This window comes from Hylaeus volcanicus, chromosome 3 (genome assembly GCF_026283585.1).
Source record: "Hylaeus volcanicus isolate JK05 chromosome 3, UHH_iyHylVolc1.0_haploid, whole genome shotgun sequence".
NCBI lineage: Eukaryota > Metazoa > Arthropoda > Insecta > Hymenoptera > Colletidae > Hylaeus > Hylaeus volcanicus.
In genome coordinates this window covers 20090555-20106022 of record NC_071978.1, presented here as the reverse complement: position 1 = coordinate 20106022, position 15468 = coordinate 20090555, and the positions used below count along the sequence as shown (strand labels likewise).

Here is a 15468-nt window from a genome sequence, read left to right as displayed (position 1 = left end):
TCGCATATTAACTCGAGTTAATATGACAATGAAGCAACCGAACAAACAATTTTAAAAAAATTTACGACATTGCCTGTTATAGTATTTTATCAGGGAACCTAACAGTAGAATAGCGTGTCTTCATATTTTTGAGAATATTTCAATAATCATATTTTTGTCTTCTGATTTTTTTGAAGTTTTTCATTTTTTACGACCACAGTTTGCAACAAAAAAATCTGAGAAAATTCTCGTGTCAGATTTTTTTCAGAATTTTAGAACTCATTTGAGACCGGAAAATGCGCCGGAAAACGTAAAATCTATTTTACCCTGTAACTACCCTCACGGGCAAGCTTTTTCTTGGTCAGCTTTCGAATGATTCAAGAGGTATTGAAAAAGCTCTAAGGGCAGTTTTGACCATCTTAATCGACTAGGGCCTTTTTCGTGCATATTTTGCATATTATTCGTGCATATTTTGCATGTTTTTCATGCATATGCATGTTACATATTAATCGTGCATAAACTTCCGCAGTCTATTTATAACAATCAAACCATACTAAAGCAATGTATTTATCGTAACGCAAGAAACTTCTGCATTCGTAACGCGACTTTTGAATTTCCCGCCGCGATATAGTTCGCGAGTCGACCGCGTTACGCAACTGCCATATCCTCGAACGGCAACCTCGCGTTTCGTCGTAAACGTGGCATCATCGCAACAGCGAGCCAGTGGATGGGACCGGTTGACAGTTTGGAGTTCCTTTACGGTGATGTCTTGTTGTTCATTGTGCCGTGCGGTTGTGCGCTGTGTCAACTTGTCGGAAAATTCGCAAGGGAGTCGCGCGTTTGCGACAATCACGACAGTTTACGGTATCGAGACCGACAACGTAAAACGAGTGTAATCAACAGGCAGTGTGTGGTGCTGTGGAGCAGGGGATGATGAGGGCCGGAGGGATAATTCAGGTGGCGACTTGAGGGCAGAAATGTTGAAATTTGGCAGCAAGAGTGACGTTACGGTGGTGCATCGCGCCACTATTCGACTTCTAGACGACGCCGAAATTATCCACTGCGACTTTCAGGTAAGAAGACTCGTGACTGGCCGTCGCACGCGACTATTGATGCTTGTACACGCGCTTCTTCTACCCCTTTTTCGTCCTCTGACCGGTAACGATCGGCCAGCGAAACAAACCGAGGCTACACTCGTTTTTCCGATCAAAAAGACGACTTTCAATGAAAATTCTCCTGTTTTCCCTTACACACCTATTCACGGTTCGTTCAATCGAAGCGATCGTTTCGAACAATCTTGGACAATTACTGACACGACTGTTCTTACTTGTCAACAATTTTTTCTTGGATATCGTATTAGTATTGACCTTACCGTTTAAGTAGAAAGTTTATGTGAAGAATCAACCATTCTTGAATCGAATGTATCAAACGCTATGCGAGGTGTTTTTTCAGTTTGAATTTCATGTATACTTGGTGGAAAGGGATATAGTGAGGTATACATATAGGTACTGAATATACACTTGAATGCTATAGAAAGTGTTGCCTGTACAAGAACTAATGCATGTCGTTGATTATTCCCATGATTGAATACAAAAACCCCTAAATTTAACTAATTTGTATATACCTGTACATAATTTATTTTATGAAAGTACATGTCTTATATGTGTATGATAATACATATTTCATGTGTGATAGCCTGTATAGGAACTATCTATATGTATACAGGGATACACAACAAGTTTTACAAGTATATCTAGTTTCACTGAAGTTTTTTTTGGAGAGCATACCCTGTACCCTTTCTTTTCCTGTGGGTATTACTCATTCTAAGACATGATTTTTCCTGATAATCTGAAAGTTAAATCTTTTCTAAGGGCACTCTTAGAAACAATAAAAGAAATGTTAGGTTCTGTGCCATCACCATTTAGTTTGTTGGTTTTATTCTGTAGATTTTGATTACGGTAAATTTTAAGAATATAAAACAACAACAAATAATTAGGAAGAACCTTGCTTCCCTACTTCAGTTTAATAATTACAAAAGTTGGTGTATTTGCATACACAAAAATACATGTAACTGGTCAATGATATTTGTCTATGAAGACAATAGTATACTTGTGTCTCGTCAACAATAATTAACATGGGTGATATAATGGTCGTTAGCATTCAGCATACTTACATTTTTTTTAAACACACTTAATGGATAATGTAGATTGATCATCAGTTGAGAAATTTGTTTCTTGCTAGTAAAACTGTTTACCTTGTAGTGCGGACGTTTTTTGTAACATTAATAATCTGTCAGGATCATTCTTTTTCAATTTAAGTTAGCTTATAAAAAATTATGTAATTTTTCAATGAATCGAGAGTAACACATTTACAGTGTAGTAACAGAGAAATTACAATATAGTAAACATGTAAAGGTTATCCAACTCAGATCATGTTGCACTTACTTTTGTAGATAAAGGCAAGGTTGATTTTCTTTAAACTGTTATGTTCGCTTATCCCATTGCAAATTATTAATGAAGGAATACCAACATCGACCATCCTATATTTGCTTTGCTCTGGTTATCCATACTATTGATCTTCGGACTTTTAATACCTTGAGATCCTAATGCTTCCAGTGTTATTCCTTTGGAATGTTGGTACAAACTAATGCATCACAGGTGTTCTTTAAATGTCAAAGTCAAACATCCTAACATGACAGTAAAATATTTACGATTGAAGTTAATTTTATAGTCATGTTCCAAAATTGCCAGTCACTGTTAAAAATAATTTCAGGAAATGAATACAAAGATGTGCATTGGCATTTACATGTATCTCAACAATTTGACATTTAAAGACTTGCATCAGCTTTGTTATTTGTATCTATATTGTTGGTGAAAGGAGGTAGGAGGGTATTTAAGGTACACTCAAATGAGAAAACTATAATCTTAAAATACAAACTTGTTTTTCAGCAAGGTTGCATAGATTGGGCATAGGAAAATCAATTAGCAGTAGTTTCCAAGATAAAATTTAAAAAATTTACAATTTATACTCTTTGACAGTGAATGTAGTAGTGATAAAATAAACTTGGAAATATTTTTTCCGCTATTTTCGAAACAAAGTTTGAGAAAAAATATTTTGTATTTTAGACTAAGCTTGCTTTTTGATGCAAAGCTTGTTTCCTTTGAATACATAACTATTATGTGATTTCTGCTGATTCTTTTCCTTCATGTTTAGACAGTCTATTTTTATCCCACGCGTGCATAAATTTCCGCTGACTTCATACTTGTTATTACGAAGCCATTTGATAAATTCATTATCGTTTCTCTACATCCTGTATACACGTAACTTATGATTTATGATTTAATGAGACGCTTCGCTAAAAAAATATTGTCTAAATAATTTCGTACGGAATTACCTTATACAATTACACCATTAAGAAATCCCGCCCTTTTTACGCGGACGATTCGTCTGAAGATAGGCAACATTCTTATAAATTTAAATATTCTCTTCAAAAGTTTCGAATAACGAATAGAATGTATGTTGAAGGTCGCAAATAAGTGTAGGTGTTTTGTAGTAATAAGTTATATTTTAAATAATGTACAAGGAATAGCGTTGATAAGTACACAATAGAACAAAAGATTTTACATGCTCTAATGGCGTCTGAACGGAATCTCCTTGCAAACTTCTTGGCGCCAGTTTCAAATATAAATAATTGTTCGTCCGTTACTTTAAATGAAAGTTAGAATTACAGAATAAAATATTTCACAAGTAAACATTTAGTTATTTAATCGAGTAAGGAAGATTTAGACAAGGATTTTCCCCTTGATGGATGCCATGATTAAACCTTGGGAAAATAAACATTCTTAATTATGGTAATCCTAGCTTTCATACATTCCTGTTAATGCTGTGATATTAGCTGTATGCTTTTAAGTTTTGTAGGTATTTGTTTTGAATTACTTTATTAACCAAATGGAATCTGCACTTTTCAAACGAAGTTATGTCAATACATAAAAAACATAAAAAAAAGCACCTGATACTAGAAAACGATGTATCAATATTTACGAACTAAGTTTATTTATTTAAACATAACTTACAGAACTTATGCATACACCCATTACTTTTCAGTTCATAAATCAATTTGCAATACTTCGTTATTTATAACCGAGATAGCATTGTATGTTTCCATGATTATATGAATTACGAAATGTTAGAAATAAATATTTATCTGAAAACTATTCCAATAGATCAAATAAATATTGTATAATATTAATGCTGTGTTAGAATACAAGAAATATTATCTTATTTCTGTGATTAGACACACGACTCTGTTTTACTATAACTCGTTTCATGTTAAACTGTGACGTAAATTAGTTGTACGTATTAGTGTTATATATTTATGAAAGCTGTCTCAGCCTAGTGTTTGAATGCTCGATTAGCGAGATGCTGTTTTTTTTAATTGGGCTTCTGTGAATCTTGAATGAAAACTCATAAGTTCATCGTTCCGTATTTATTCCATCGACTATTACCTTCTTGTACTTGTTGCTTCCACTTTCGTAGCCAACGTTAGCTAATCAAAACTCGCGTGGTCTTGCCCACGCTATTTAGTTAACACGTTCCCTGTCGCGTTTATCGTCTTTTGTACACGCCGAAACTCACTTACGAAATAATGCTTTTTGTTCATTAACCGGCACAGTGATAAACAATAATCAGATATCACGTACATTTATAAACGGTATAATGATGCCTGGAATATTTCAACCTCATTAAAACAGAGAATACAACATTTTGAACTGAAACTGAATTATGCGATAATAATCACTGATTTCTATTTTTAGTAATATATGTTTCGTGCGTAGTACATCTGTAATTTCCTGCATTTTTTCATGATCAACCGTCATCGAAGTGTAAAGTTCACTTTGAATACTAAATACATAGTGAAGTTTTACGACTATATACACTACCGCTCAAAAGTATCCGGACGCTTGTTTTGTTCTATTCAAAGTTAAACATAGTTTAGAACGCTTGTTATAGTTTAGAAAGGTATTTAGAACGCTTGTATCAATTGTGATTATTATTGTTATCGTTTTGGGGGTATCATAGCATAATAGAATTAATTTTTTTTGTGCAAATTATATAATGAGTATGCAGAAATAAAATTCCTGTCTAGAAATACAAAATCTAATGGAACGGTCTCGATGCTTAAAAGAATCTCAAGTTCCGCTTTGTTTCATCTCTATACAGAACGAGTTCAATGAGTTCTTCGATATGTATTAAGTTGTATTCTCTTGAGAAAGATAAGAATTAGTGGAAGTGGTAATATCAAACCGCGGCGGATAGGTCGATGAACCCAGTATTTAAATTTAGTCTACTTAAACTAATAAAAATCGAGGTAATTTTTAATTTAAAACGTTAGATATTTCCTAAGAAACAAATCAAATTTTGGTCACTACTTTAGATACTTAAATAACATTTATGCGATGCTAATATAATACATATGTATTTCGCAAGTGTCCATATACTTTTGAGCGGTAGTGTATCTCTGAAGCTCTACGCTAATGCATATCGAAAAATGCACAATTTCATTTAAAGGAATGTTGGTCACTTTAATATCTTAATCATAACTTTACGTGAAAAGATATCAAATTAAACCACTTTGCCTAGTAACATTTTTTTTATGTCTTTTATAGCTTTAAAAATATTCAGCTGTTACACTTTTTATGGCTCATCCTGTATACAACGCTGAACGAGAATGTTCTGGCAGAGTCTTAAACAAAACCTTTATTTATAACTTAAAAATTATTCAGTTTATGTTAGTCGGTACCAAAATTTATATTAATAAATCTATATTAATTATTATAGAGAAAATTTGAATTTTAGGAATTCCTTTTAACTGTTGAAACTCTGAAACATGCTTACCCTAAAAATGAGTACATGGTTACCAGAATGGATCTCCAAGTATTCTTTCATCTTATTACGAGCCTGAAATGCGTAACGGAGGTTTCTTTTTCATCTAATGAAAAGTCTTGATACCTAATAACTGGAACGTGTATCAGCTTCCGTTTTATCGAGAGAGGTATACTTTACATCCGGTGGTATAGATCACGTAGACCGTCTCACCGCATGGATAACTTTCTCACCATTGAATATTAATAACATGCATCTTATTTGTTCAAACCAGAGTTCTCTGACCAAATTGTATTTGATTTGAAAACACTCCTCCACATATAAATCACTTTTTATTAGATGTTACATCATTTTTGTCTGATCTTTCGAATAATATGAAGAAATTTTACGATTGCTTGCGTGTATGAATTTAATATTTTACCGACCGATGACCTATTAACACGTTTACTGCCGTGGGGGCCACCGGTGACCGGCGACGCGACCAATAGTAAAAATACATAATTACAGTAAATATCGATACTGATAAATTTTTAAATAATACCATTGTTACTATAATCGTTTGAAGAAATTAATGGCATACAGAACATGGAAAAATAATTTTATTAATACAAGGAAAATATACATATTATTTTTTGTTCACACTGCGATGAATTACATTGAAACCAGTGGGCGCAATGTGTCGCCACTTTTTTAGTGCAATTATTTGCTCTCATTCTCAATAATTTGCATAATAAAAAATTCATGTTGGCACCATAGGCAAACCACGTAAACCGTGTTAAAATTGTATTCACTCACATGATACTTTAAAGTGTATACATGCATAACTTAATTCATTGTAGTGTTATGTACTTAGATTTTAACTTACTATTTGATATAGTTTTCATATGGAAAATTCCCTCAAAAATGGATCAGGTTTTTTTGGAAGGGATAGACGTAGTTGTATCTGGTGTAATAGCGTCGGTTCCACAGACGATAATAGACGGAATAAATAATGGGTGTAGCGCCTGTGCTCAGATTGAAGCAGCGACAATCTTGCAATCAGCTATAGACCATGACAAAGACTAGTGCATCTATTATTTGCACAGTGGAACCTTCATTATTGCATGAGAGCCTCGTTCATGATGTCGACAAGGGCAAAGGATTGTCGTTAACCATTTGACTGCGGCACAATTTTTACTAGAACCTCTAAATTCGTTAAAACAATTTTTGGAAAATAACACCTTATAGAGAAAGACAAGACGAAACTTTGTTTATATTAACAGTTTATTCGGCCGACGTTCAGTTTCAAAAATAAAAAGTAAAAACTTAAAAGCCCTTCTTCAAGGACTAGGACTGTTCTAAATCTAAGACATTGTTTAAATTTATTTAAATCTTGGCGCTGGTTCTCAATCTCTGTACTCTGCATCGGCGATTAGAGTACGATGCAGATTACCGAGGTTGTGAATTGGCGTCTAGATTTAAACGAATTTAACCCCTTGACCTACGCGCTATCTCGCGATTGCTCGGGTTATAGCAAACAGGAAGGTAGGAAGTCCGAACATAGTATGTACATATATGTATACCACGAGTCAGACTCGTGCTTGTTGATTATAGCCCAAATTCCTTACCACGAGTCTTACTCGTGGTTTTAGGCCAAAGGGTTACACAATGTTACTTGTGTTATGTATCTATCAGATGGTCCTAGTGATTTTATTAAAATACGGTATACAGGGTGTCCCAAAAATGTTGTAATACCTTGAAAGGGGTGGTTCGGGAGGTGATTTGAAACAACTTTTTCCTTAGCGAAAATGTTATCCGAGACTTCGTTAAGCAGATATCAACCCTTTGCACGCCGTGCCATTCTCGACGTTGGCCACCAGCTACTCCGCGCCACTTTGTGGCAGAAACGGACATTTTCAAACTCTCGTATTATTTTGTATAGCTTTGGAACTAAGTAACTTATTATGATGATATTGGACTTATATGAATTGGTTGAAATCGAGAAATGTATATTTGTAAAAAAATCAATATTTTATTTCTTATAATTTTGTACAGTATGGTAGGTTTTGAAACACTCCCCAATATGCATTGCAGCCTGATTAGTGCACGTTTGGCAATAATAAGTTGTTTGACGCCTGCCACCAGATGTTTTCCTGTTGGAACAAACTATACAATCCCGTTTTCTTTGTCCCACATCGGGAATATGTAATTTATTGTCTAGTCTAGCGAAAGATGTGGATGGACGAAAATCACCCCTCAACTGGTCAATGAGTCTTTTGATAAACTTGTGGTGTATGATTGGCGTTTCATTATTGGTTGGTTTATAAACCAACAATTTATAAACCAAGAAGAGAATCAGTTTTCCGATTTTCTCACTCATTCGATCTAGGTATACTGCTCGACACTTCAAACCAGACTGAGCGCAGCTTTGAAAATCTTTTCCTCCAGATTTAAACTTGTTTATTGGTACTAATAAATCTCACTATACAGTTCGTGCTATGTTCCCAAACTCTCCTTATCGCTCTTTTCAAGTGGTGTCGAAAAAGTGCTCGGACCGTCGTGAGCACGCTTCTCATCTTCTCGTCTGATACAAAATCCGCTGACATTTCTTGTATATATCTTAGCAATTTTACTACATTTTGATTTGATTTCTTGCGCCATTTCAAGGGAAAACTTAAGGGAAACATGCGTGTCTCAAAAAGTTGCGCCGATATAACTCAATTACCCGTAATCAATGAAAGAACAATGAAAAAGTTGTTTCAAATCACCTCCTGAACCACCCCTTTCAAGGTGTTACAACACTTACAACATTTTTGGGACACGCAGTATATTTGTTTTCTAAAAAGTTATTTATGAGGCTTTGACAGTCGTTATCTAATTGTAAAATGTGAATATTGAAATATTCTTGTATACAGTGCTAGCGGTTTCTAATGATTGGATCAGTGATCATGATCAGTCTACTGAATGCACCCATTGACTACTCAGACTTCTATTCAGAGAACTTCTTCAGTCGATAGCGAAGCTCCATCGCAGACACTCGTATAGCGTAGCCTCTATAGGTTTACGGCTGCGTCAGGGCCAATGGAACCGTAACATAAACCATGCACCCTAACGGATACCCGTCGATGGCTAGCGACTCCAAGTTACGTAGCTATCGGGTGTCATAGAATTGATTATTTAGAGTGGACTCGGATGTATCAAGAGAGGCGAGCAGTCGAACGTTGCATTGCCTAAAAAATAAAGATAGGTTCGAGGCTGGATCCCCGGGGATCCTACCTCGATGTATGGAATGTTTCGATGTCTTTTAGTAATAAAAAGGACTGCGAGGTACAGGACTGCGCTTCTTACCTCATGTGTTCTTTCAGATGTAACATCCCAACAATTTATTTTTCTCTGGATAAATAAAATGTTTGTCTGGTCTCAGTGTTTACAAACCAGGGAGATCATCTTTGTTTGATAAGGACTATGCATCATTTTTTATAACCATTTGAATGTATATGAGTGAAATGGTTTTGTTCTTTTATGAAAATGTATTTATTCGCAATGTAAAAATCGGTTTTGATATTTATTTCTTCTTATTAAATTAGAATTTGGTATATGTGCTATATTATTAGCGCTAGTTAATTCGGGATTAAATAACTATAATATAATTTGAGATTTTAGTAAAATAATCGAACGTTATAAATATTTCATAGATTAGTCTAATATTATAATATGTAATGCACAGTGATGAGATACTTTTTACTCATTATCAAGTAAAACATGTAATGATATATCAATATAGAAGTATTAAAATGTTAATTTACATAATTTAAATAAATATTATTTCAATGAATCGTAGATTTATTATTTGTCATTATTTCATGTATATACTTATTCTCGTATTTCATATACATACAGTATAATATAGTTTAATGGACTTCAAATGTAATTGGTGACATGTTTTTGTTCCAATTATTTGCACTTATCCCTTTTTATTACAGCCTCAACACAAGGGAAGATACATCCTGGAATATGTATGCAAGCAACTTAACATCATGGAAACGGATTACTTTGGACTTCGCTACGTGGATCACTGTAGGCAAAGAGTAAGTTTGTTCGCATAATAGTGCACATGTTATCATACTTTATTCTCGGTCGAATAGGTTCTTTTCTTGGCAGTTCTTTTATCGCGTGAGAATAAATTTACGATGGAACAGGTGTCCAAGCTTGGACTCTGTTAAACATCAATTCGTAAGGAAACCACTTCTCAGAGTTCTTAATTAACGCGTTGATGTTTACATTTAAAGTTAAACACGTCGTCATTTTTCTGATAGTGAAATGGATTCTTTAACGACGATAAATCTCTAACGATTCGTCTTTGTGTGTTGGATAAATAGAAAAGTTTAAGTAATGGTTTAAGTAGTAATTGTTTGTATATATAGATATCGTTGAAATAGATTAATTATAATAAATAATCTGCAGGTTTGATGCATTTATAATACTAATATAATAAATGCATGCTAAACCAGAAGGCTTATCTTAATTACGTCTCAAGTAGACACGAGTTAAATGAAATTATAATAATATATTGAATTGTAACAACTATTTAAATTGTACACATTTTGTTTTTGTCTTTGTGCCTGGGTTTCATTTTATTCTGAGGGTACGATCTTCAAAAATCAGAAGCTCTCCCAATTCTATAAACGTGATGCCTGTAACGTGATAATAATGGGTCGCTTTCCAGCGGTTGTAACTTAATGCAAGTACTTTTCATATGATCAATGCCCGACACAGTTGTCTCGCAAGATATTGCCTTTATTTTGTCCAAAGCAGTCCAATTGCTGGGAACTTCATAAATCGCGGTTTCTTCTCACTCTGTTACATCTTGTGGCCACATTTCAAGCATCTGTTCCCTATCTCGATTACCAGCAGCCTATCGGTAACTACATTCGTACCTCATAGAGCAGGGAGATAGGACCAAGTCTTATAAATAGATTAAGATAAGGAAAGAATAGGTCAGATTAAAAAAAACTCAGGTACGTTAAGGAGGGAAATAAATTCGATAGATAAATAACGGATATTTTAAACTAGGAAGATAGGAACATTAGACTTAGATGTAGATTAAGATAAGAAAAGGATAAGTCTGATATAAAAAAAACTCAACACGTTAAGGAGGGAAATAAATAGAAAAATGATGGATAGAAATGTAATTGGAAGTATAACTTGTACAAAAACCAAAGTGAGAATATAAGTATATTTTTATAGTTACATTTCAAATGTTTATAAACCTGTTGATACACTAAGATGAGAGTTATAGATATATGTGAAAAATCCTAGACATAAAAATATGCAAAGTCTAATAATTTCTATAAGTATTTCTGTCGTATTTACTGGTATATTTTTTTTTATAATATTTAACATGATTAGTCGTCACGATCCCTGATTGAAGATTTTTACTTGTAGAATTATTCACAGTCACTTCCATAAGTATTCGCTCTCTATTAAAGAAACTTGTCTAAATTAAATGATAGGTTTGATGTTTCCAAATAAATGTTTCATTATAAATATACATGTATACAGTTTATCTATGTACATACTTAGAATGAAACATTATGAAATACGTAATAGATTAAAATAGCGAAACAGTAAAAAAAAACTGTGAACTCAGAAATGATTAAATTAGAAATAAGAATCGATGATAATTTAAAAGACTGAAAAGACTATAAAACCTGTCATGTAAAAAGCAAGCCTGGACGGATAGGTACAACAATTAACGTTGAAAGATGGTGTTCCGAATAAACAACTGAAAAGTGGAACTAGAGCAGGAAGAAATTCGCCACTGTAATTGCGTCCAATTCGGTTTCTCGAAATAGACTTTTCAGAGCTTCCGCTTTCGCTTGGCACTAATGCTTCCGTTAGGAATGAACTGAAGATCTATTCCATAGCAAGCCCTCCTAAGCTGAAACGATTCTGTCGTCACCAAAACGTACGTCGCATCTCCGTTGCTACGTTTATATTTGTGGAACGCCCGCGACGAGTTTCAGAGTCATTATTTCGCAACATACTCGTTTCTTTTACGGCTGTAGTGGTCCAGCCTCCATCTCTTCCGAAGTAGAATGCTCCAATTCAGCTAGTGATGTAATGTAGACGCTATCAATGACACCATTGGCTCCGTTACCAATTTCGGCACTTAGGTGTATTTATTTCGACAGTTGCCTCCTTAGATAATAGAATAATTCGTGTACTTTTATTAATTACATCTAAGAAGTCGTGGAATTAAATTACCCAAACTTGCTTATAAAGTAACCATCTTGATCTTGGATATAAATCTGAGCTAGGAACTTGCATCTAAAAAATATTTAAATAATTATTTCAACCGTGTGTTTAATAATAGTCATAAATTAATTATTTCAAATATAATAATTCATTTGTGAAATGGTTGATACCTCATTTTCTATTTTTACAACGAAACTATTTAACAATACCCATTATTTGCTATATATTTTACATTACATAGAAAAATTATTTTGTTTCAGCATTGGTTAGACCTGGCAAAAACGGCAATCAAACAAGTAAAAGGTTGGTTTGCATTTTTATAGTAATATTGATTAAACAAAGAATCCATTTAGGTTTTGATGTACGAAATATTCATAGAATATTTCAATCTTACATTAAATATTAAATTAAGTATCTATATAAATTGTATTTTACAATGTAGGATAGAATTTATAGAATGTATTAATCCCCTTGGTGCGACAACATAAATATCTCCTATATAAATTGTTTTATTATTTTACAATTTAGTATAGAATTAATAGAATATTTAAATCATACATGAAATATTAAATTAAATCCCTTTATTAATATAACAACATAAGTGTCTACATAAATTGTATTTTACAATCTTCTTCCTACACTTGAATATTAATTAATACTACTAGTATGCTACTGTCGTCAATTATATAACAATACATAAAAATCACAAATAATTTCATCCCTCAAGCATCACAGGTACAAATAAATTGCAATGGTTCAGAAATATTAGAACATAATAGCTTAATCCTTATCGTTTAATTGGCCTCACGATACATGCGAAGGTCGACCTCGATCCCAGATAATAAAAGGTTGTCTCCTGAAAGAATTGCCTTCCCTCCCTAATTGTTCATAAGCGGATCAAATTCGCAAATGCTTTTGACTGAGGCGTATCCGAGATCCCTATTAGTTTGAGCGATCACGCACGATAGTTAGTCATACCATACAATTTATTTCGGTATATTAATCGCATAATGAAACGGTACTTTTTATTGCCGTTTACAAAAGTACGCGTTCGCTAACGTAACTATCAGTTTATTACATCTAGAACATTTACTGTCAAACGTACATTACATTCATAAACATGTCATCGCAGACACAGACCGATATATCGATTGCAATGAGCTGAGGTATTGTAAACATTTATGCTTTGTGTCTGTTTTTATTATTTTTAAACATTACGTGCACACTATTTGTAATACCTAGGGGAATAGTAATATGATTCTTCCTTATCATAAGAAAATTGTGTCCGAAAAATAAATTTGATATAAGTAAGAATATATGTACTGACTTAATTGTATCGTATCTAATACTTTCTTATCGCAATAACAATTTTTAACGTTATTATGGAAAAACTGCTCTTCTATCAATAATTGCCCTTGCTCATTTTGCATACTATTTAATAGCAAATTTTAAGAAGTACTTCAATTGATTATTTAAACAGAATGATATTAATTTATTATTACTCTCGTAGCTTATATTAATTTCGAATACGTTATTATCATTTATAATGTTTTTGTGATACACTAAATATTGCATACTTACCACAACAAATATAAGTACGTAACCTGCTTCCTGTGTAAAGTAGAATGAATCTGATATAGGTAAAAGTATGTACACCGATTCAATTGTATGTAGCGGTGAACAGCTGTGACCAAGGCTTCGATTGCTATGTTTCTTTCTCTATATTCATTCACTGTGGGTCGATGTCACATGAAACTTTCAAACCCTAGCGACCGCCTGTATTATTCTCGTAGATGTGAATAAACATGGCACGTGTTGATTTCGGCGAAGAATCCCCACTACATTTAACATCAGAAATTTCGTTAAAATAATTAAAAACTGAACGCAAAGACATGACACGCTACGCGTGAAATGTTGTGATCTTTCTTTCTTTATACTAGCGAATCGCAGAAGTATTCTTATACCTTCAACTGTTAACTGCAAACTTACGAGAGCTTTATCTATGAAAGCATTGCAGGATTTGTTGAGAATAATGCAAATGTATATATCGGAATTTGATATAGTGGTGATCGAATTATACTGATTAATTATTTAGTAAAATCGTTAGTAAAAACAGAACTGTATTAAACATTGATTTATGTTTTGGCTCACGTTATGATCTCGTTCAAAGTACACTGAACTCATTTTTTAGTTGATATAAACTTTTCGACAAAATTCAGCTGCAAGTGCAATTTGCTTTTTTTTTTACTTTGAATGTGTTACAGATATGGACCCAATCCTGTTTAGTTTTCGTGTAAAATTCTACCCACCGGATCCTCTAAGGCTGAAAGAAGAAATATCTAGATATCAGGTCTACCAGCAACTCAAAAGGGACCTCCTTCATGGACGACTCTATTGCAGTCCAGGTGAAGCAGCGTTGCTGGCGGCATGCATCGTGCAAAGTAAGCTATTAACAATTTAAATAGAAATTTGGGAGTTGTCATATGAAATTGCTAAATCAAATTATTTTTAATAATATTATGCCAAGGGTCCTAAACATTATTTCTCCTCGTGAGACAATTTACATTTTACAAGTAGAAGTGATGGAGAAAATTAACCGAAGCGAACAAGTTATTTAAAAATTATTTTATTATGAAAAATATTTCCCCTACTCTTCCCACAAATATTTTTATCCTTGACACCTACTTAATTTGTCTATATTTTAAATATAATATTTGAAGAATCATTGTTGAAAAATATTCAAGTAAAGACGAAACTGAATTGGCTATTAACATTCATTTCTATGAAATTGTACAAGAGTTAGAGTGTTTGAATAAAGTTTACGCTATAGTGTCAAATTATGTACAATTTAATTTAATCTCGTACAAACTAGCATATTAATGATTGGGGTCGAGAGGAGGTCGGAATAAATTGCTCAGCTTTGTTTATATTCTCCAGAGATCACTTTTTGTAAGAATATATTAACCAGTTATGATCGCTACATTTGTCACGTGTCATTTTGTGCTCCACAACAACGTGTTTAAATGTCTCGCTATCAGAGCACTATACTAATTTCTTATCTTTGTGGTTTACATTCGATGCCATGGCTCCTAATCGAGAACCTTAGTCTTCAGAACTAAAGATGTTCTCAGTCTCGGTAGTTTTAAAAGACGTATTCAGTTTTGGCACAAGTATAGTTGTATATTGCATTCTCACGATATTTTGCTGTGTAGAATGTACTCTTCCGTCAATGTTAATGTTTATAATTTCAATTATTGCTATCTTAATGGTATACGTATCCCCAACGGTAGTATCTAATTTTCTAAGTTTATATAACTTGCGACACTGACTTGACTTTGTTGTTTACTTCATTTGTCAGCAGTAGTTTGC

The 15468-nt window shown here is 33.4% G+C and overlaps 1 protein-coding gene and 1 long non-coding RNA gene across 7 annotated transcripts in view; one reads left to right on the top strand and one right to left on the bottom strand.

The window, feature by feature from the left end:
• The first annotated feature begins 688 nt into the window (after window positions 1-688).
• Window positions 689-15468, top strand: part of LOC128874210 (FERM domain-containing protein 5) — a 32338-nt gene continuing 17558 nt past the window's right edge. For all 6 annotated transcript variants that reach the window (XM_054118695.1, XM_054118698.1, XM_054118694.1 and 3 more), the window contains exons 1-4: window positions 689-1052; window positions 9825-9929; window positions 12360-12402; window positions 14364-14540. In XM_054118695.1, coding sequence (XP_053974670.1) covers window positions 957-1052; window positions 9825-9929; window positions 12360-12402; window positions 14364-14540 — 421 coding nt within the window. In that variant the 5' untranslated portion in view covers window positions 689-956. The remainder of the gene's footprint in view (window positions 1053-9824; window positions 9930-12359; window positions 12403-14363; window positions 14541-15468) is intronic.
• LOC128874212 (uncharacterized) lies at window positions 1690-2631 on the bottom strand. The gene is made up of 3 exons (XR_008456599.1): window positions 2424-2631; window positions 2153-2268; window positions 1690-1827 (listed from the first exon to the last, which is right to left on the bottom strand). It is a non-coding gene; the product is annotated as an uncharacterized LOC128874212 (long non-coding RNA).